The 22,076-nt window shown below is 46.3% G+C and overlaps 1 protein-coding gene across 2 annotated transcripts in view; it reads left to right on the top strand.

Annotated features, from left to right (window-relative positions):
* Positions 1 to 21,010, top strand: part of HS3ST1 (heparan sulfate-glucosamine 3-sulfotransferase 1) — a 28,470-nt gene extending 7,460 nt beyond the window's left edge. For both annotated transcript variants that reach the window (XM_032333853.1, XM_032333854.1), the window contains exon 2: positions 19,187 to 21,010. In XM_032333853.1, coding sequence (XP_032189744.1) covers positions 19,284 to 20,231 — 948 coding nt within the window. In that variant the 5' untranslated portion in view covers positions 19,187 to 19,283 and the 3' untranslated portion in view covers positions 20,232 to 21,010. The remainder of the gene's footprint in view (positions 1 to 19,186) is intronic.
* Positions 21,011 to 22,076: the final 1,066 nt, after the last annotated feature.

Raw genomic sequence — 22,076 nt, 5'->3', positions numbered from 1 at the left:
AGCCGCAATTCTCCACCTGCAGTGAGCAGATGGCTCAAGGTGGAGACTCCTTAAGTCCCTGGAGGACCAAGGAGCCCATATTTTCCATAAATGAAGGAATATATTTAGATTTAAAATATTCGCATCTCCTTTCATTCGTCAAGAACCTCCATTTCAGCACTTTCCAGGATGCATTTTTGTGTCTTGTTGAATTTCCCCTAGAATTCCTGCAGATTAGGTACACCCTGCAGTAAGCTGTTTTATGTAAATGTCTCCACTCCTTAGTTGAGGAGAGTAAATCAGAGTCCTGTATCAGCAGTTAAATACAGCGGGAGAAAGGTGATTGCAGATGCAGCTGAAAGGAAAAGCACGCTTGCCTCGCTGTGCTCAGAAAAATAAATACTCAGGGTGAGGAGGAGCAAGTGCAGGCTGGGCGGGAGCGAGCCTGGTCTGGGCGCCTGCTCCGGAAACTTCCACTGGCACTTTATTTAAATTATGTCTTATACCAGATTTTCCTGAGTCTTGGAGAGGAAGGAGGGAGAAGGTGATGGTGACAGATTTCTGGGATTAGATTTGGAGTTATTCTTGTGACGGAGAGAGCATGGCTTTTGAAGTCACATCTGTCTGAATTTCTGATCTCGCCCTTACTGTGTCATCCTGAGAAATAGACGAATCTCTGGGCTTCAGTCTTGTCAGCGTTCTAATGAGAATTAGAGGGGATTGCCAATATAAAATGCTTAGCGTAGGGCTCAAGAAAATGTATATTCTTCTTGGGTAGCGTTGCCAAATTTTACAAGCGAAACTATAAGACATCCTGTTAAATTTTAATTTCGGATAAACAGCATGTAATATTTTAGTACAGGTGTATCCCAGATACGAATGTTAAAAAAAATTATTCATTGTTTTATGGAATTTAAATTTAACTGGAAGTCCTGTATTTTATCAAACATTCCTGTGCTTGTGGTGACAGTTCTGAGCAATTACTTTGGCGAAAGTCCTGTTAACTTTAGGAAGTTAGAGAGCAGGGAGCACATTGATCCTGATGGTGACGTAATCTTGACCTTGGACCTGGGTGTGGTCCAAGGAGAAAAGGAAGGGTTGTTTTCTCTGGTGAGCTAAGCCACCAATCAAACCAAGGCAACCATAATTATTTGTTTGCTCAAGGAAGTGAAAGAATTATGGGCCAAACCAGATCTCTCAGTGCATTTAGTAAATGAGACAGATTCCCTCCCAAGTGGTGAGGGCGTGCGCCCGATTATTCCCAACACCCTCTGCAAGACGGTGTTTCTCCCTGGTGAGGTCACCAGGGTGAAACACCCTCTGCAAGACGGTGTTTCTCCCTGGTGAGGTCACCAGGGTGGCAGGGAGTCCAGCAGCGCAGTTCCTTAATCCACACAAATATTGCTCAGAGCAGGTTCCTGTGGGGCTGGGATTGCAAAGATGAGGCCCACACAAGATCTCCACTGGGCCACTGAAGGGAACTCTGTGCTTTGAAAACCCACACCTGCAAATGCGTCCTCATCCGCGGAAAACTGTTCCGGGGCTTTCCAGACTGGCTCTTCCAAGTAGATGACCTCAGGTGATAAATTGAGTCAGAGAGCTCCCCTAAGACCCCTGGAGTAGGTTGTTCTGAGGATGGCAGTGAAAATGTTGTGTTTCCATTTTAGGTAATAACCTGGTGGGGAACTAAATTAACAAAACTTCTTTTGCATGTGGACGTTCCAAAGCAGTTTTATGCTCTCATCAGGACCGAGATATTACTCAAGCCCAGATCATTAGCTTCTGTTGCAGAGCACATTACTAACTCTTCATTTAACCCGAGCTGCTCACTAGCTGTGTGTTTATGGACAGCTGGGACCAGAAAGTAGGCAGAACGCCACAGCCCCTTGCACACAGGCTTACCCAGCAAGAGATCGGGTCAGAATCCACTTCCCTGCTCCTCAGCTGCCCTGCAGGGGCTGAGTTACTTCTCATCACCAAGCCTCCATCTCCACATCTGCAGAATGGGCACAATTTAAATGATCACAGATCCTTTACTGCACATTAAATCAAATGAGTATGACAGACATTGCCATGGCATCTGAATCTTAGTTAACATCACAAAAAAAAATGCTGTTATTAAGATGACAGGAGAAAGCCATAAGCTCTAGATTGCACACCCAATATCATCTGTAAAGACCAGGACATATCTCACATATATTCATGGGAGAGCATCTGAGTCTTTTGCTCTTTGTTTCTGTTGTCTTAATGTATATAATCTAAGCACAGGTTATTTCATTTTCTGGGCCAAGAGATGAGAAGCAGCAATGTAGAGAAGGTATAGAAGGATCTGTTAGGACAGGCATCCAGTAGACAGAGGAGGCGGATCCCCAGTGAGAGGGAAGGGAAGATAAGGAATTGGAGGAGAAGCCAGGTCAGGGAACCTCTTAAAAACAGACGGGAATTCGAAGAACGTGGAATGTTACAACGTGTTGTAAAGGGGAAGTCTTCTTAGTCTCTGCCTAAATCCCCATGCTGTCATTTAAGTAAATGCCACACCCCCTCCCTTCCCCAGAGTTTCTCAGGACCCCACGTGAATGTCCATGGCCTTGAGGGAAGTTCACAAAGTCTTCATGGGGATGCTGGGAAGAACAGGGAGCGGGATATAAAAAGTGAAGCTCTAGTTTCTCTCCAGTCTGTGACAGCAAAAACTCACAGATAAAGACTGAAGATAAGGGGACCCAGTGCCATCTTGTGGAGGGACTGGCCACGGTGCCTCTCATGGTCCTCCTCTGACTGCAAGGGGCTTAGTTCCTCTAGTTTGGTTTTAAATTCCATTCACTGAGCATCAGCTGTTATTAAAGAGGGTGTCGGGGGTATCTATTTTGTCCTGTTTCTCCCTGTGAAGTCATTATGCACTTCGCGTCTCCAAGCCCCGTCTATATACAGCTTAGGAACTGATCCTTTCTGTAGGTTGGGTGCATCCTCTTCAGTCTTTCTCCAGAGGAGAGCATCCTCTGGAGTTCACAGTGACTCTGGGCACAGGAGGACACCCTGCTCCAGAAGGGAGTATATCATTTGACTTCGGGGAAATGACTTTGTTTTTCTAAACTTATTTGCCTTACATGTTCACTGGATGCATGTCCTCACAGACCTTTGTGGTGAGAATCACATTGCATAATACCTGTAAAACACCTGTTTGAGAGCCTGATATGGACTAAGCCTCCATAACACAATTCTTGGTAGTCCCCTTAGCTGTTTGTGCTGGTCAGGCTGATTACATTTGAAAAGCAGGAATGTCCTTAAGGATCTAGCCAGGTATCACCTTCCTGTCTGCCTCTTCCTTCTGGCTGACTGTCTTGACTGTAAGGGGGTCATGCTGTCCCCGGGTGGCCTGTCTCATCATCCTGCTCTAATTTAGGTAGAGAACGGGGCGGGGGGCGGGGGCGGAGGGGACTTTCTTCTTTAAATCAGGGAAGGAAATAATTCTTAAAAAGCCTGTGCAAGATTCCTCTGTAGGGGGACACCCAGTTAGCTCAGTTGGTTAATCATCTGCCTTCAGCTCAGGTCACAATCTCAGGGTCCTGGGATCAAGGCCTGCGTTGGGCTCCCCCCTGAATGGTGAATCTGCGTCTCCCTCTCCCTCAGACTCTCCCCCTGCTTGCTCACTCTCTGTCTCTCTCAGGTAAATAAATAAAATCTTTAAAAAAAAAAAAAATTCCCTTGTAGGTCCCGTTAGCTAAAAACTAGGGTCACATGCCTATAGGTTAGAATTACAGAAGAGGAAACAGAGGCATACAGACACCTGACACAGTGGAAGATAGCAGTTAATCAAATATGGTAACCCCGGATGGTCTCTCTTGCCTTTGAGCAACTATTATACTCATGTTTGTACATTGCAGTCGGCAATTGATCCTGCTCCATTTCATAATGTCTCTTTTATTGCTGTCTTCAGCTGAAATACAGATCTTGTCTTTTTTCTGCTTTCACTTTTATTTTCCTGCCCAGCACCGTAACTTTTACCATCCTTTGCAATCTGTAGTAATTCTCTGCGTTAATCCTTCCCTGTGACCCAAGCAAATTTTGCAAAACCTAATCAGGTCCCTATCCAGCCCTCTGCCCACACTAGACTCTAGTATTTCAGTGCAGGACCTTAAACACAAGGAGAGATGCGGGGCCAGCCGTGTGGCTTCGTGGCAACATCCCCTTGGGCAAGGTCATAATCTCTCTAAACTTCACGTATTCTTCGTGACTTTTAATGATGCATTTTATACACTTACCTTTTTAATGCTTAATCTGTTTCAGTAGATTACATTGTAGGAGGCTGGAGATGTTGTTTAGAGCCCCCAAACCGGCATCAACCCCAAATCAATGCCTGGCCTCCAAGAAGTAATTAAGACCCCTGATACCCTCTGTTTCAGAGTGGTGGAGATGAAATGTGGTGATTCGTACAGAGTGTTTAATGTACATAGTGGATGACCAAGGGTGAGCTTTCTTTTGCCTTATTTTTTTTTTAAATAAAAGTAATGAAAATTCACATGCCGCAGCACGTCATTCAGGTTCCCATCTTCCAAGCCTCACCCCTGCTGCTATCTGTTTGATGCAACACCTCACATTCAGATCACAGCACTACCGGCCAGTGTTCCCCCAGATAAGCCAGGAATGTGGACTTTTCCGCCCTGAGCAGGAGACGTGTTCCCTTCTGCCTTCCTCCCTAGATTCAGACTCTCATTCTTTCAGGCTTGTCTTGGATGCTCTCCCGACCCAGGGCCCCCACCCCACTGCCTGATGAATAGCTTGTGTTTGTGGTTGCCCTGTGGACAGATGGGAGGGTTGCACTTTTTCCGTCTGGAGGTCAGCGTGGCCGTGTGACTTGCTGTGCACAGGGAAAGTAAGGGCAAGTGATGAGTGTCGCATCTGGCTCCATTTCCTCTTCCCTCTGGCTTGGTGATGGGCACTATTTGAGACAGCAGGTGTTCTATCTTTCTAGGTCTCAGAGAGACTTCAGTGAGCAGAGGCCTGCCACCAGCCCCCGTGGGACAGGCAGCCAGGGGAGGAGGCACTGCTTGGGGAGGGGGTATTTATCTCCCTTAGCATTACATGGCCCAAGTAAGGCCCTGCCTTTTCATTTGTCCCAGAGTGTGCCTTCCCACACAGGTGACATTGGTGCAATGACGTGCCAGGTCAGGAAACGGCTTCCCCGGAGAGCAGGACAGAGGATGGCTTCTGGAGCAGAGAAAATATCCACCATCCTCTGTAGAATGCTCCCCACGGCTGTGGGCCCCATAGCCTCCCCTAGCCTCCCCGAACCCCTCATCCCAGGGACATCTTTACACCTCCAGTCTTGAAGGTCGGGCCTACATTGCTGGCTTATGATCCCCGTCTATCTTTCCTTCTCCTGCCCAGATTCCAGCAGAAGCAGCAGAAGGGCTGTGGGTTGGCATGGAGCCTCCTGTTAGGATCCTGGTTACACAGGCCGCAGGCCCTGCTGATTTCAGCTAGCCCGTGTGTTCACAAGTGCCTTCACCTGCTGCCTTTTCTCACTTGAATCGTGCTTTATGGCCCTCTGCTAAAGATGGCACAAAGGCTAATTATCTCATAATAGTTGTCCTTTAAAAACATTACACGAAGAGCCACTTTGTGTTTTGAATCCTGGCTTTTTCTTATCATCTGCATCTCTCTGTATAGCTATCCGCACGGCAGAATTTTCTGCTTTCACCAAAGAACTCTTTTTCTGATTTGCCAATGGGGGAATGCTGCAGTTCTTTCTTAGGACAACTATTTAAGCAGCCTAGTTGTTCTAAGACCTAAATCACTGCTGTTAGTGCCCTTCTGTTCTTCTCTCCAAGCTAATGTCAGCTGACTACTGTTGGTTGAGCAAATACTATTGAGGCCTATGCATTAAGGATCAACCTGTCCTGTGTCGGGTGGGCTAGATTTTTTGTTTGCTTGTTTGTTTTTCCTGTGATTTTTAATTCTGATAGCCACTCAAGGTGGTAGGAAAACCATTCCCTTTCTTTTGTTGGGAAAACTGAGGCCCAGAGAGGAAAGTAATTGTTCCATGGACAAATGACTAAGGCAGGGGCTAAATCCCAGTAGATCTGAACTCCCTTACCTTGATCTTCCCTCACGATTCATTCATTTCCCTCTGTCCCTGTTCCTATGCTTTAACTAGACTTCGGTTAAAAGCACTGAACTTAGTTTTTGCCTCACCTCAGAATGCTTCTCAGGGGTCTCTTCCATGAAGCATGTCCCAAACTACCGTCTTGTTGGCTGATTTTTAAGTTGTTAAAATAGTGTCTGTCCCATAGCTGTGCATGTCTCAGGGGGTTGGAAGTATTTGTCTCCTTGCATTTTCCCCTACACAGTGGGTACCCTTGGGGGGTTAGAAGGGACCCGTCTCCTTCCTTTGTCCCTGGACAATGCCAGGGAGAGGGCTAGCACACAGGAGGCCTGGTATCTGTGTCCTGAGCGGGTGACCTATAATCCTGGGTAGCATCTGAGGGAAGAAGGAGGTAAGCAGCTGTAAAAGGAAACCCTCTTGGAATCCAGTTTGATGACTCACATAATTCAATGTCTTTGTCTCTAGGACTCTAAGCATTTGAAGACAAATTACAGAAAGCCAAAACCAGAAATCTCAGCATGATCTTCAGAGCCTTATTTAACTGGAACCATTGTCCCTTGTCAAGCGTACTCCTTTTCCATGGCATGTCAGACACTAGTAAGCCTGCTGGTTTAGGTTTGGTACCAGTGTGGAGCAAAAAGACCCACTGCGTGTTCAGACCAGTGGGTGTGGGAGGTGATGGTGGTTGTCAAAGTCAAAGGACAGTGTGGCTTCAGTCAGTTTTGTTCTTTTGACACCTCTGGAAACTCATGACCATAGAAGCGTCCCATGGGTTGACAGATTGCAGGGCCTCAAGGAGTGTTTTGGCTTCATTAATGCAGTTAATGGCCTTGAAGGGGTGTTAGAGTAGCAGGGAGCCTCAAAAACGTTCATCATCGGAGCTCTCACACAGGTGCCTACACACACGTGTGCAAACATGAACACGCAGGCACTTGCAGACACTCATACAGATTTGGGGCAATGGATTCCTTTTGGGAGGAATTGCCTGGGGTACCACATGAGTGAACCCTATTTGGGTCCCTGCAAATCCAGATGACATAGCTCCATGCACTCCTCCCCCACCAACGCCTTTGCTTTTTCCTTTTGGTTCACCAAGAGTTAGAGGGAAAAATACAGTCAGTGGGACATGGTCGTGCATTCCCACATCGTTTTTCATTAATCTTGAAGCACAAACATGAACTATTTCTAAATGTAATTCTGTTACATTTCTTATCTCATGACACATGAATGTGGACACATGATTTCATATATGATGCATGTATGTACATTATTCTGTTGCCCGTGCTTCATTCGGCCTTGCTAACAAGCAGCCTGGAAGCTCCCTTCCAGCCCTAAGCCCAGTGCCTCCTCCACACTCTTGGTGCCTCCTGCCCCTCGATTTCTGTCCTAACCCTGCACTCTGACATGTACCTGAGGTGTCTGAAGGAAGGGACAGGATGTCAGCTTTGTCTGCCGTTCCAGTGTCTGGTACATAGCAAGTCTGTTTATGCCTTGACTCTGAATTGTGGCTTTTCTGGGCAGACTGATGCTTTGGTTTTCTCACATACCACTATTCTTTGAAGGTTACTTCTTCATTTATTTAGAGAGAGGCTGTTCGTTATATGTGGTAAGAGAGCAAGTTATGTGACCCTGTGGGCCTTGTTTGGCCCCCTGAAATAGAAGGTTGGTAACAGCAATCAGATCCCTGTGGCAGGTCTCACCCATCCTCTGCTGTCATAAGCAATTGTGTTTACCCCCAAACTTCCATGCCTCGCTTAAGTAAGCAAAAGCCCTAGAGTAAACTGCCTCCATCCAACCTGGAAGGTCATTAAACTGACCTTTGGGGGCGGGTAAAGGGAAACCTTAGCTCACTACATGCAACCCCTCTGTGCCCACCCCAGGCTGAAGGGCTTCTTCTGATTGTATATTTTATCATCCCTAAGAAACTTTTCATATAATACTCGTTTCCTCATCTTGTTTTGTTCCAGTGATGGCTCAGCATTCCTTATAGATTATCCCCCAATCTAGCTGATCCACCTTTTAGTCAGACCTTAGGTTCAATTAATATTCACTGAAGGGACACTGAACATGATCTGAGCAGGAGCAACGGCAGCAGGTGCCGTTAGGGAGATCTGACCCACGGAAACATTCTCTTCCTACTGGAAGCTCTCTTATTTTCCATTATCCAAAAGACCTCAGCAGTGTAGAAACTTAATATATGTTACCACCTTTAGCTTAACTAACATTTCTAACATGAAGTGACGCATGGCACAAAGATGGCACAAGTGACAAAATTATATGGTTTACTTTCCATAGTAATCGTTTTGTTTGGAATTTTGTATAATAGTATCCTGCCATGACAAATAATTGTGTTTCTCGATTTCTCTAAAGCCTCCCCAGGTCAGATAGATAAAAGAGGGCAGATGATCGTTGGATTTATGACCCTGTTATTCCCCGATGTAAGTATTTCTGCATCCTCACCAAGGTCACACAGAAGTCAGGGTAGAACGTGGGACTAGACCTCAGCTTCCAAAGCCCCAGCTCAGCATCCTGTTCGCATGTGTGTATCATTGGCCCTTTTGAGCAAAGAAGACTTTATGGAGATGCATTTTATGTTCCAGTTTCTGTTAGCAGTATTGACTACCTGAGTAGGACCCTTCTCAGCTAGAACAACGGAGGCTAGAGATCAGTGACAATAATGGCATTTGGTAGGGGTGTTCTTCTTAGCACATCGTGTACTAAATTTTCTTGAATCCCCATGACAATCTACAAAGTTGTTGCTTTTGCCAACCTTATATTTCAGGGGACCAAACGAGGCTCACAGGATCACATAACTTTCTCCCGGTCACCCAGGGGGAATAAGGGATGAGCTAGAATTCAAACCCACCTTCTTAACCACCAACCTCCCCCATCTGAGCACTTGTAATTTATCATGATGATTCCTGAACGTCTTCACCTAATGCCAGGTTGTTTTATATGCTTTTAGTCATAAGAAATGAATAATATTTAAAAGCATAAGCTATAAATCATTTTGCATCAACATTCAGAAAGAATAAATGATCAGGCTGATGATGACTTAACCCTAGTATGATATTGAATCTGAAGATACTAGAACAAGATAACAAGAGATCACAGAGAAGGTTGTGTCCAGTGTGAGGTCTTGGTGCTCTTCTGGGTAGATTGCATGGCCCCTTAAGAGCGAGATAATTAGACTGGTCCTACTTGTTTAAGTAAACTCCTTATAAAGAAAGTAAAGCGACAGAGTCAGAGGAGATATGGACTCATTTCGTAGAGCTCAGAGCTTCAGAATAAAGGAATATTCAGCTTGATTGGTGTTTAATTTAAACTTTAATTTAAAGTTTATTAAGTGTGGGATAGAAAGAAATCATAGTCGTGTGTGTGTATGTGTGTTCAGTAGAGGGAAAAAAAAAACAAACATGTGTTCTCACTTTATCCCATGCCATCACATGAAGAGCAATGATTTAATTCAGGACGGGATGAAACATGGGAGAAATAAAATCAAAAGCAGCCAAGGCAGCCTGCTCTAATTGTCCCCATTGCCCATTTCCCCCTCAGCTCCTCCCAGACAAGGCCAGCTTGCTCACTGATCAGCTGGTGCATTTCCCGGTCCCTGTCAACGCTAAGTGCTCACTTAAATGTCTGTTTTTAAATGATCCCGTTAAACCAAGAACAGGCATATTCAAAAGGAAAGACAAAATCCTGGGCCAAACATGAATAGTACTTTCCACGATTTTCCATTAACTCGCCCCAGCTTGGAGCATGTAAGTGATGTTGCTGGGATTCAGGGTTAGGTCTTGATTCTTGATGCCTCCTTCCATCTCCACTGCTCTTTCCCCTCCCTGTCTTTCTAAATCCCTGAGCCCGAAGCCTCTCAGACACCACACCTGCTGGCTGGTGTAGTCCTGTCTCTACCACCGTGTCCCGCAGAGGGCACCTCCACACCAGACCCAGCACAGGAGCAGACCCCGAGTCTCCTCCCAGATGGGTGCCCAGACATCGGGGGCCTTTTCCAGAGGGACCGTACGGGGAATCCCCTCTCTACCTCCAGCTCAGTGTCATCCCTGGGCTGTCTCAGAGCTGTGCCCAGATATATGCTCACACTGAACATGGTGACCACTCTCCTTCCAAATGTGTCTTCTACTTTACAGGGTGCTTTGAGGACAGCGGCTGGATTCTTTTTCTATCCCCCGTAACTCAGAACAATTAGAGACACACTGTGGGTGCCTTGCGGAAGCGATCACCTCTGGGCAGAGTCTGGACCTCAGGCATCACCAGTGTCTGCAGGCTTACCCATCAGTCTTCCCCACCCCCCACCTTCACCTTACTTGGCAACTAATACCTGAGACCTTCCTAAAAATCAGGATTGCTCATGTAAATATCCAGTGGTGAACCTTAACAACTTCAAAGATCGGACCACCCTGGCCCTTCATCTCCACATCTGGGGAGTGACAGCAGCTGCATCCTTAAGACAAATCCATACATGGCTGCTTGGTGTGGTCCCCACCCCCCCCACCCCAACCAGCCAGCTCTGTCCCTAGATGTCACCTGTTACCCCAGGAAATACACAGTAGCCCCAAGAAAACCCCTTGTCTTTGCTTTTACCTGTGAGGGCTGTGTATTTGTTAGCCTGGGCTACTGTAATGAATAGCACAGACAACGTGGCTGAATCAATAGCACATTTTTTCCTACAGTAGTGGTGGTGTCTGGGAAGTCGAAGATCAAGGAGCCCCCAGGTTCAACTCCTGCCGAGAGCTCTATTCCTGGCTTGCAGGCTGTGTCCTCACATGGCAGAGAGAGCCCTGGTCTCTTCTTCTTATCACTAATCCTGTCCTGGGTCCTTCCCTTATGACCTCATCTAACCCCAATTATCTCCCGGTATCCCTACCTCCAAATATCACCCCATTGTGGATTAAGGCTTTATCATACGAATTTTGAAGGAACACTGATACTCAGTGCATAGAAGCAGGCTCAAGAAATGAGATAAACCCTCCCTGCACTTTGCTCGTCTAGGGGAAGAATGTCCTTTGGTTTGCTCATATTTACTTCCAGCCACAAATTATCCTAATGTTCTCTACCCTCACACGAGAGAAACACAGATTTCCATGTGTCTTGCGTCCAGTGGGGGTGGGAATCAGGTGACCTGGATTTCCAATTCACTTTAGCCCCTGTGTGCTTCACCTTGGGGTTCCCGTGCTCCTGCTCTCTCACACCCTCCTCCTGCAGGGATAAGGACCGGACAAGATTATGGCACGTGGCCCTTGAGCTTCTGATAGCCTGTGTTTTTTGTTGGCTACTTCTGGGGAAATGCTAGGGATTCATGGCTGTTGGCCACCTGCGGGATAATGATGACTGTCTGCCCAGCTGTGGAAGTGCCCACAGTCACGCAGCCCCCGAGGGGAGGTTGGGTCACACCCAAAGCAGGGACTGAAGCTGTACACCCCCAGGTACCCCAAGGCGACGGGTCTCTGTCTTCTTTCGGCTAGCGCAGTCCGCTTTCCAGCCAGCTGCACCGAGTAATAAGAGAGGCCCGTCCGCCCTCCTGTCACAGAGCTCCGCTGTGCCCAGTGTGTCTGCTTCTAATGAAGGATTTATTTAGGTCACCGCTGCCTTCTGTGCACACCATGCAGATTAAACATGTCAAGGAGCTCCTCCTCCTCCTCTTCCTCCCTCACTGGGGCCTTGCCGGGGCTGCACACCTGGCCACTGCTCATTCGTGCAGAGGGCACTTGTGGGGGACACACCATGTGGCCCTCCACAGAGAACCTGAGTCCTTTCTCCAAGTCACTGTGCTTTCTTCCTCGAGCCTGTCTGGTTGAGTCACTGCAGTACTCTGGATCATGAACAAATGTGTTTGACTAATTATCATCCCCAGATCCCATTTATATACCACACAGCCTGCTTTTTTTTTTTTTTTTTTCCTTTCTTTTTTTTTTTTCTTCTAGGGACAAAAATAGCTACCAGGATTTGAGGGCTTACCATGGGCCAGGCAATATGGCAATGTCCTCAGCTTCCACACAGATCGTTTTAGCTAATCCTTGCAATTAGTATATAGAGCCAGTGCGCTCTGTCTCAGGCTCCAAGTTTCAATGCCATTGTGTGGATGTGAAATTATAGAGCTGAGATTTGAGCTGGCGTTTTTGGCTCTAAATCCTCTGTTCATTCCAGTACGTCCCCTCCACCCCCCTCTGCAGCTAATTCCACCTCTGTGGCTGGGCCGATTCCTCTCTACTTTGTCTACCACAATGGTTACCAATCCTGGAACTAAAAACAAACTGCCCCAACAATAGGAAGGAACAAAAACCAAAGACACTGGCTTTCCTTGTCCGCAGGCCAAAGGGATCAGAGTCTGTACCCGAATGGGGCCAGGGATTTGGAACCCTTGCCCTTCTAAGGGCTGAGGGTGGGCAGGCCAGTTCCCCAGGGAGCTTGTTAGAAACACAGACATGTGGGCCTCTCTCCAGACCTCCTGGATTAGAATCTGCGTTTTGAACTAGATCTCCCGGGGAGGGGTTTGGAAAGCACCATGCTAGGCGATGGCAATGCGGCATCCAGATCTCCTAGGAAGGGCGCTGACCTCACCCGCCACCTGCAGCTCCTCATCCAGATCCTTTGGCCCTAACCTCTCATCTCATCTGGAGAATGTTGTGTGGGTTGGCTTCAGACGTCCTATGGGACAGTTTACATTTATAATCCTCATGGGATCATGGAGTTCTCAGAGGCTCAGAAATCTTCTGGCCCGAAGCCCCTGCCACGGTACGCTGCCCTCTCTGGTGTGCCCAGGTACCTCCTTCCTTCAGTCCTTTGGTGTGCGGTGTTCTCTCCATTACCCAGGTAGACTTTTGTAAATATGGAAACGCCCCGCACTGGTGTGGAATGCTAGGCAGTGCAGAAAGGCTAGAGGAGTCAGTGTTCTAAAAGTCCTCTTCTTTCTCAAGGGGAAAACGGGGCCAATTACGCTTCCTTTCCCCAGACAGTAAATGTGACCCAGGGAAACTTATTTACATGATGTGGGCTGACCTTGGGTCTTTTCTGCCCTGCTCCCTTTCCACGCCATGTGAGGTAGGCCTCACAGCAATTACCATAAGTCAATCCAAACAAAAGCGGGTGTCAACATTTGTTGAAAAGTGTCATGTGCAGGCAATTTCAAGAAAATAAATATTTATGGAAGTCTTGAGATATCACTGTCCTTTCATAGACTGACAGGCACAAGCTGAATCTGTTTCCTCTTTCTTGGTTTCCAAGATGACTTGCCAAGGATGGAAATTTGACACCACTGCAATGTGCCCTTAAGTAGTTGCTTAAAGGTGAAAGTGAAGATGTTTTTGACTCTTGGAGATGAACAAAAACAACAGAAGAAACCATACACTGTTGATTACTCAGAAATTTGGTTGGAGATGGAAATGACAGTTCTGTTGTGCTTACTGAGGTTTCAGTACATTCCAGAAAATTAAATCACTCAGCATCCTCGGATGCTTGTTTTTGTCTGGCACTATAATAGCCTGGGTAGGCTCTGTCCTCTGCCTGGAGTACACTCCCCACTGCCCTTAGGAAGGCATCGCCATTCAAAGGAAAAGAAGCACAGGGCTTTAGAGATGGCCCATGGGATGCTCCTTCTCTCACTTCTTAGGTCTGTGACCTTGAGAAGGTCATTGGACATGATACCATGTTTGCATATCTGTCATGGGAAGAAAGGCACACCATTCCCATTTGTTGATTGTCTGCTTTTGGCAAGTCCTATGCTATATATTTGGCAAGGGTAGTATTACTTAACATTGATGGCATCCATGTGAAAGTAGGTTTTGCCCATTTTGCAGAATGATATGTTGAGTCCCAGACAAGGAAGATATTTATCTGAGTTCAGAGAGCTAGGAGATACTAGCCTGCAGCTGCCCAGTTGCAAAAGCGCCTTAGCTTTTCCACTACTACAGGTTACCTTTTCATTGCTACAAAAAAGGAAGATAAAATGAGAATAACCACCATTTAGTTTTGTTGTGGGTATTAGAAGAGATAATTTACGCATTCGTGCTCACCACCTGGGTGCATTGGGTGCCCAGTTGGTAATCTCCTTTCCACCCCTTTTGTTAAATCCCTTAAATGACTTGTGGCTGAGTGTTTTGAGCATCCCTGTTATCCTAGAGGATCTTCCTACCTATGCCAGCTGTGCCACTAGTTTTTGTTGAGGGGCTGGAAGGGTGTCCTGCAGACAGAGGGATTATAGGCAGTGCTATTTCCGATGCATTAAATTTACCGCTCGTGGAATGTTCTAGTTATTTCACTTCATGCACAAGTATGTTGCAGTGGTGGGACTGAGGGAATATATTGTAGTTAATTACATTTGAAATCTAGGTCATGATGTGAATTATGTAATAAGAAGATTTAAGGAGAAAATTAAAATATTTTGAGGGCTTATTTCATGTTTTCCCCTCCTTTTTAAACTAAAATATATTCTAGACTCTCAGGTGATCTTGTCCAGTCACCACTAGAAATCTTGACATCTGGTTTCTGCCCGATTCTCTCGGGATGAAGAACTCACTACCGTTTGATACAGTCTTTTTCGTAGACAAAGTGTTGAGGATGTCTTTCTATTGAATTAAAAGCCTTCCTTGGTACCTTGGGCCATTTGCTTAACCTTCCGCTACATTCGACATGTTCATTCAGCAAGTAGGATCTCTAGCCCCTACTGTGCACAGAAATCATGCCAGGCCCTGGGGGATGCAGCAGAGAGAGAGTCAGGACACTGTCGGGAGGCTCTGAAATTGACGTCGGGTGGAGGGGCAGACCACAAACAAGCGTATATAGTTTTGGATAGTACATGAGGAATGTATAATGGGATGATGGGAAAGCATGTGGTTAAAAGAGAGTGCGTCGGCCCATGTTGTAGGGAAAGCCAGTGTTTGAAATAAAATCTGAATGACAGGAAAGAGCCAGCCTCCAAAAGCCTCAGACCCAGCATCCTGGAAAGAGGGAGCAGGAAAGGCCAGGGCCCAGAGCTGGCATGACCTCAGGGTATTTAAAGAAACAGAAAGGTCAACGAGGTGGGAGCTTGGCTTGAAGGAGCAGATTGACGCCAGAGGGACAGGCAGTTCTCATCCTGGGGGATCCCTGGGTCTGGAAAGGAATTTGGATTTAATTTCAGGTGCAAGGGAACCTCCATCTAAAAAATGCTGTGCGTGTCTCTGGGTCACCCAGGTCTGGCATGCAGTCAGCACCTTCAGCGGGGCCCTAGGAAGCCTGGTGTCGCTGATGGGGAAGTCTCTTGCCTTTTGAGTTTTTGCAACTCAGGGCTTGGTTTAGCACTGCAGGATCAAGAAAACAGCATCTTTGATAAAGGGAAGTGAACTGAGAGGGAGCTAGATCTCTCTTTGGGAACTCTTAACCCATCTACAAAGGAAAGGGGAGGGTTTGTTTTGCTTATCCTTCCAAGAAATCCTGTCCCTCTTTGAAGGATGGTTACCAGATATGAATGTCCAACAGGACCAGAAAAGCTCCCGTCAGTCCCAGGAACTACTTGTACCCTAAGTCCAGGCATTGTCAAGGGGCAAAGTGGCCGTGACATCCCTGGCTTTGCCTGCTCAGACTGAGTTTTGGATACTAGTTCAGCCTCCACCTTTTTGGACAAACTGTTGAATTTCCCTGAGCTTCACTTTCCTGTAGTGAGATCAGTTCTCTTAAGGGCTTGCAGTGAGCATCCCAGGGGCCCCATATGCAAGGTTGCCAGCCCGGCGCCTGCTCCGTTACCCATGGTGTGGATGGGAGCTGCCACCACTGCTTCTGGTGGGGCAGGTGGCCGGGGTTCCAGGTGCTGTTGAGCCTTCTCGCCCAACCCATGCCAGCTCAGGGCTCTAAGCTTCCAGAAGGTTCCAGTTGGGGTCCTGGGCTCACAGGTTCACCTGAGCTTGAGGGTCATCTCTTTTCTGAGAGTCTTACTAAAAGGCCCCAAAATTCTGGCTATGTCACTGAGGTCAAATTAGCCAACTACCACAGGAGGAAGTTGGCCACAGTGGCCACTCTGTGTGTGATATGTATGATATATATATATATATATATATCATACATATATATATATATATATATATCATACATATCCCTACTTCTCTCTCTATGTGTAGTATGTGTGTATGAGACTTTAGTTTAGTTGTTTTTTTTTTTTATATATACTTCAAGTATTTTTGAAATGTAGAAGGCTTTAGACATTTAATACATTTTTAGGAAATATTAAAGTAGAAATGAGGAGACTTTAAATTACTAATGGCCCCTTTTTTGTTTGTTTCAGTAAAAAGTGTGTGTGTGTGTATATATATATGTATATATATATACATATATATATATATATAGTTTCTTCTTTGCTGCCTGTTGGTAATTCCCCTTTATAAAAAAAAAAAAGAAAGAAAGAAAGAAAGAAAAAGAAAAAAAAAGAAAATTGGATGTGCACTATATTATTCAGGATGCCTCATAATAGAGTAGAAGAAGTGTGAATAGTTAGACCAGATGAATTTCATATCTGGCCTCCGGTTCTCCCTAAGGTGTTGAAGGATTGGGATCCGTGGCTGCTTTCTGAGTCTGAATATGGAGCTGAGAGATGGGGTCAGCCACACTCATCACTGAGAGTAGAGTGATCTAGGGATGCATGGGGGACTCAGTCAGTTAAGCACCTGACTCTTAATTCAGCTCAAGTCATGATCTCAGGGTCATGAGATCAAGCCCCACATCTAGTGTGGAGCCTGCTTAGCTTTCTCTCTCTCCCTCTCCCTCTGCCCCTCTCACCTCAGTCTCTCTCTCCCCACTTTAAAAAAAAAAAAAAAAAAAAGTATAGAGCAGTCTAGTGTCGAGTTGTTTTTCTGTCCTGCACGTCACACGGCCCACCCCCACAATGCGCACACACATACAAGAGTGTACACACAGGCGCAGACATACACAGGCATGCATAAGCACATGCATGCGTACCCCAAACACGTAAAAGGCAAGCACAGTGGATCCATTTTGTCAATACATACGGGGCAGACCGTCACTGAGAAGGAAATGAAATTTGATTGAAACACGTCAAAGCATTCAATCAAGTAAGGAAAAGTTCTGTTAAATTGAGCTCATTCAATCAGTAGAAAACTTAAGACCATATCTTGATCAGTCATACCTCCTTAAACGTTTTCTTCCCTTTTTCTTTTTTTTCCCTAAATAGTTATGTCAGCTTATCTTGCAGGTCCCTTCTCCAGTTCTGTGATTCTCTAAAAAAGTCCAGTTTTTAATTGCTTTTCTCAGTTAAGACATTTTAATATGCATTTTTCAAAGCTGCTAATACAGTTGCTATCTGAGGTAGGTAGTGCAATTGGTTTGATTATAAAAAATGGAAGACCATAAAATTCCTCATTTATACATTCTAGACAACTTTTAAACTAATAAAGTGAATTTTAAACCTGGCATATAGAAGACGATGGGTTCTCTTGATGGAGAACATTTTTACTGGCTCTCTAAAGCCCATAATCCCCAAGGAAGGTCTGTCACTCACCCTTTCCTGTGTTGGGACAGAGATGACTTACAAGAACTTTCAATGCTCTCTTCCTGGGAGACAGTCAAACATGTCCTGATGATGGTAGTTTATCAGTTCCCTGAAACATGGACGTGGCTCCTCTGTCCTTGGGAACCCCACTGCCATCTGGCCCAGCAGTGCCTGTGTCCTTGTGGGACTCCAATTCCTAAGTGATATGAAGTTCAGATATAGAGCTGAACTTTATAAAGACGAGTAGGTATAAAGGAGGCAGTTTAGGGAAACAGCCCTGCATCCAGAGTTCTGAATTTGGGCTCTGAATTTTGAAGTGGATTACATTCTCGTGTCCTTGGGCAAGACTCCTCTCTATACTGTCCCGCTTGTTACCTTGCTCTATTTGGTCACGGTGCCAATGGACTGAGCAGACTGCGAAACCACTTCATGAGCAATATGGCTTTGCACACGGGAAGGAGTTTTGCTCGTTCTAGCCACCTCCCCTGTTTTTCCCTCTAGGCTAACTTCAGACACTTTCTCTACCATCCCAATTTGTTCCAGGTGAAATGAGTGAACGTGTCCCCTCATATTACCCTGTCTAAACTATAATCAGAACATATATAGCGCTGATGACTGCAGTCCGGTGATATCAATTGACCTTGGCCACATTTATTCTGCAATACCAACTATCCCAAAATTCAAAGCCACAATGGTGCATTCTCCCTCACGAGCCAGTATGGCTGTGTTGAACACAGTAGACTTGCATGGTGTTCTGCTGTACATGTTTTTCACCTTCCTCTGGAGCCCAGGGCTGGGCAGGGCCCATTCTGCTCATGGTCATGGCAGAAGCACAAGAGGGCAAGTGCAAACCCACAAGGCTCAAGGCCGAGGCTAGGGACTGCCATCTTGTCATTTCCACTCGCAGGCCATTGGCTAAACTGGAATAAAATTGGCTGGGAAGCACACTAACTTCCACCGTGAGGCCACAGCAAGAATTGGATGCAGGGAGGAGTAAAGAATGGGGGGCTAAGCATTCAGTGTTTCATAAGGGTTCACCTGTCCTTTTAGATCAGGAGCCCCTGGTGGGCGGTGAGGGACATGAAAAAAGTCTGCTTCTATATCCCCAGCCCCTCTGCCTGGGGCTGGCAGGTAGATATTTCAGTGATGTTTGCTGAGGTCCAGAAGACCTTTCCACCCTTCCCAACAGCTGAGGTGGCAAACTGACCACAGGGCCAAATCTGTCCCTGTTTTTGTTGCATAGAGAGCTGAACATATAAATTGTTGAAAAAATCTAAGGAAATCGTATTTAATGATGCATGAAAATTTTATGATATTCAAATTTCAGTATCCAGTAAGTAAATTTTATTGGATGCAGTTGCCCCCACTGTCTGTGGCTACTTGAGCAACAGCACACTTGGGAGTTGCCATAGGGACTTGGTCTCACAAAGCTGAGAACTTTTCCTATCTGGCCTCGTATGGAAATGTTGCCACCCCCTGCGGCCACAGGATAAGAAATGGAGAGAGCCCCAGGGAGGTGAATTGCGGTACCCAAGACTAGAGTTGCAAGCTTCCAGTAAGCCCTGTATGCATTTGGAGTTAATATCTCCCCCCTCCCCTTTGTTTCCTAGTAATTGGCAGCCTGCGACACCCATGTGTCACTGATCAGAAGGCATTCCCCGCGGCAGTGCTTCATGACCCAGCGGCACCGTGTCCCGTGAAGCCACCATGGTGACCAGCACGGCCGCACTGCTCCTGGGCGCGGTGCTGCTGGTGGCCCAGCTCCAGCTAGTGCCTTCCCGCCCCGCCACGCCTGGGGCCGAGCCGGGTCAGCTGGAGCTTGCACGCAGAGGGGCCACCCTCCAGAGCGAGGGCCAGGAAGGTGCGGCCCCCAACGGCTCGGCCCAGCAGCTGCCTCAGACCATCATCATCGGTGTGCGCAAGGGCGGCACGCGCGCGCTGTTGGAGATGCTCAGCTTGCACCCCGACGTGGCAGCTGCCGAGAACGAAGTCCACTTCTTCGACTGGGAGGAGCACTACAGCCAAGGCCTAGGCTGGTACCTGGGCCAGATGCCCTTCTCGTCCCCGCACCAGCTCACAGTGGAGAAGACCCCCGCGTACTTCACGTCGCCCAAAGTGCCTGAGCGCGTCCACAGCATGAACCCGGGCATCCGGCTGCTGCTCATCCTGCGAGACCCGTCCGAGCGCGTGCTGTCGGACTACACCCAAGTGTTCTACAACCACGTGCAGAAGCACAAGCCCTACCCGTCCATCGAAGAGTTCCTGGTGCGTGACGGCCGGCTCAACGTGGGCTACAAGGCGCTCAACCGCAGCCTCTACCACGTGCACTTGCAGAACTGGCTGCGCTTCTTCCCACTGCGCCGCATTCACATCGTCGATGGCGACCGCCTCATCAGGGACCCTTTCCCGGAGATCCAGAAGGTTGAGCGGTTCCTGAAGCTGTCGCCGCAGATCAACGCCTCGAACTTTTACTTTAACAAAACCAAGGGCTTCTACTGCCTGCGGGACGGGGGCCGGGACCGCTGCTTGCACGAGTCCAAAGGCCGGGCACACCCCCAAGTCGACCCTAGACTCCTCAATAAACTGCACGAATATTTTCACGAGCCAAATAAGAAATTCTTCGAGCTTGTGGGCAGGACATTTGACTGGCACTGATTTGCAATAAGCTAGGCTCGGAACCTTTCCTATTGTAAGTTCTGGTGTACATCTGGGGGAAGAAAAAAAAAAGAATTTTAAAAGGGCATTTAAGCTATAATTTATTTGTAAAATCCATAAATTACTTCTGTACAGTATTAGATTCACAATTGCCATATATACTAGTTATATTTTTCTACTTGGTAAATTGAGGGCATTTTGTATTGTTTTTCATGGTTGTTAACATTGTGTAATATGTCTCTATATGAAGGAACTAAAATATTTCACTTCAAAAAAAAAAAAAAAAAAAAAAAAGTCCTGGAGACCCTGTCTTTTTTGAATATAATTAACTTGCCCCCAACTCAGAATAGCTGTCTTTGTTGTACTCATTGCAGAATCTATATTCCTTTGTTGCTTTAAAAAGAAATGTTTTTTCATGGCTATTATGCTTCTCTCTCGCCCTCTCCTTTCTTCACTGTTCATTTTAATTTTTAATGTCTCTCTGTGGTCATCAGATTTATTTTTTACTTGCATTGTGAGATTTGTCTTCACTCAGATCCCCCATTATTCTGGAGGTGGCAGGTTCACCTACTCCTGACTTCAGCCGGTCCCTGAGTGTGGATTTTAAACCCCTGTTATTACCCCTGAGTGGAAAAAGCAATATTAAGACTGGAGAAGTAGTGAATACTAGCAAGAAGTTCCCTTGTCGCACGTCTTTGCCTTGAAGAGTGCTTGCATACATTTCTGATCTCAGCAATGGGTAAAACCTACAATAAAGGGGATGAAACCATTGGCCTTCAGAATGGTCTTGGGGCTTTGTGCTTTGCCCAAGGTGGCAGTGGGTCTCTGGAAACTCGTTTCTCTTAGAAAAGAGAAGTTGCGAATTGTATGTGTTCCCATCTTGTACATTTTGTGGAAAGCTGACTCATGGTGTAGACAGACTTTTGCTTAGGTTGGGAGTCTGTTTATCTATTTCCTGAAAGATCGATATGCATTTATAGACACATATTCTGTATGCATTGAGACATAAATATGTGTGTGTTTTAAAATCAACTCTGAATGTGTAGTCCTGAAATGGAAAGGAAATTTAAGCTCCCAGGGGTCAAAACTGCAAAGAGAAAAACACAAAGTGGAGGTAGAGCCTAAGGCAGCCCTTTCACCTGCACCTGGAGGCAGAGGCCTGACTGCAGTTTCATTTCTACTCTAACAGCTGGCTTCTTGGAGGTGGTCATGCAAGCCCCTTGAGTCTTGATTTTCTCAGGCATTCCCATTCAGTCAGCCTTTTACAGAATTATATTCACTGGATGGGTTTTCTTTTTATGAAAGCAAAACATAATCATTATGTAAAACAAAAACAAAAAAAAAAAAAGAAAATAGAAAGAAAGAAATACAAAGAAGCAAAATAAACCCATTTCCTGACAGTTTATATTTAAGGCAAAGGAGTGAAATGGACATTATATATAAGAACTCATTGAAAATGACCCCAAACAACCTCAGGAAGTAGGAATTATTATGGTGAGTTCAAGGAGGAAGAAATAGGCAAGGAGGAGATAAGGAACTTGCCAAGGTCACACTGACTCCAAGCCAAGGCTAGAAGTCCACTTAGAGCCAAAGCATAGATTTGCAGTGTTTTGGTTTTATCCTGCCCTACACCTTCTGAACTCAAAAGGAAAGGCCCATACTCAGAGACCGTTCTTCTGACTTAACCTGACAGATTCCTTCCCTGGTGCCAAATGTCTTCCACCTCAAGAGGTGTGCTCGAGCCAAAGGAGAAGGGCAAGAAAGAACCTGCGCTTCTCTCAGCGGTGCTATCAGGGAAGTGAGTCACCTTGGTTAGAGGCCACAGCTGCAGCCTGGCCTGACCTT

The sequence above is a fragment of the Mustela erminea genome, chromosome 2 (assembly GCF_009829155.1).
Source record: "Mustela erminea isolate mMusErm1 chromosome 2, mMusErm1.Pri, whole genome shotgun sequence".
Classification (NCBI taxonomy): Eukaryota; Metazoa; Chordata; class Mammalia; order Carnivora; family Mustelidae; genus Mustela; species Mustela erminea.
Note: the sequence above shows the minus strand (reverse complement) of the source record. Positions and strands in the feature narration are given on the sequence as shown.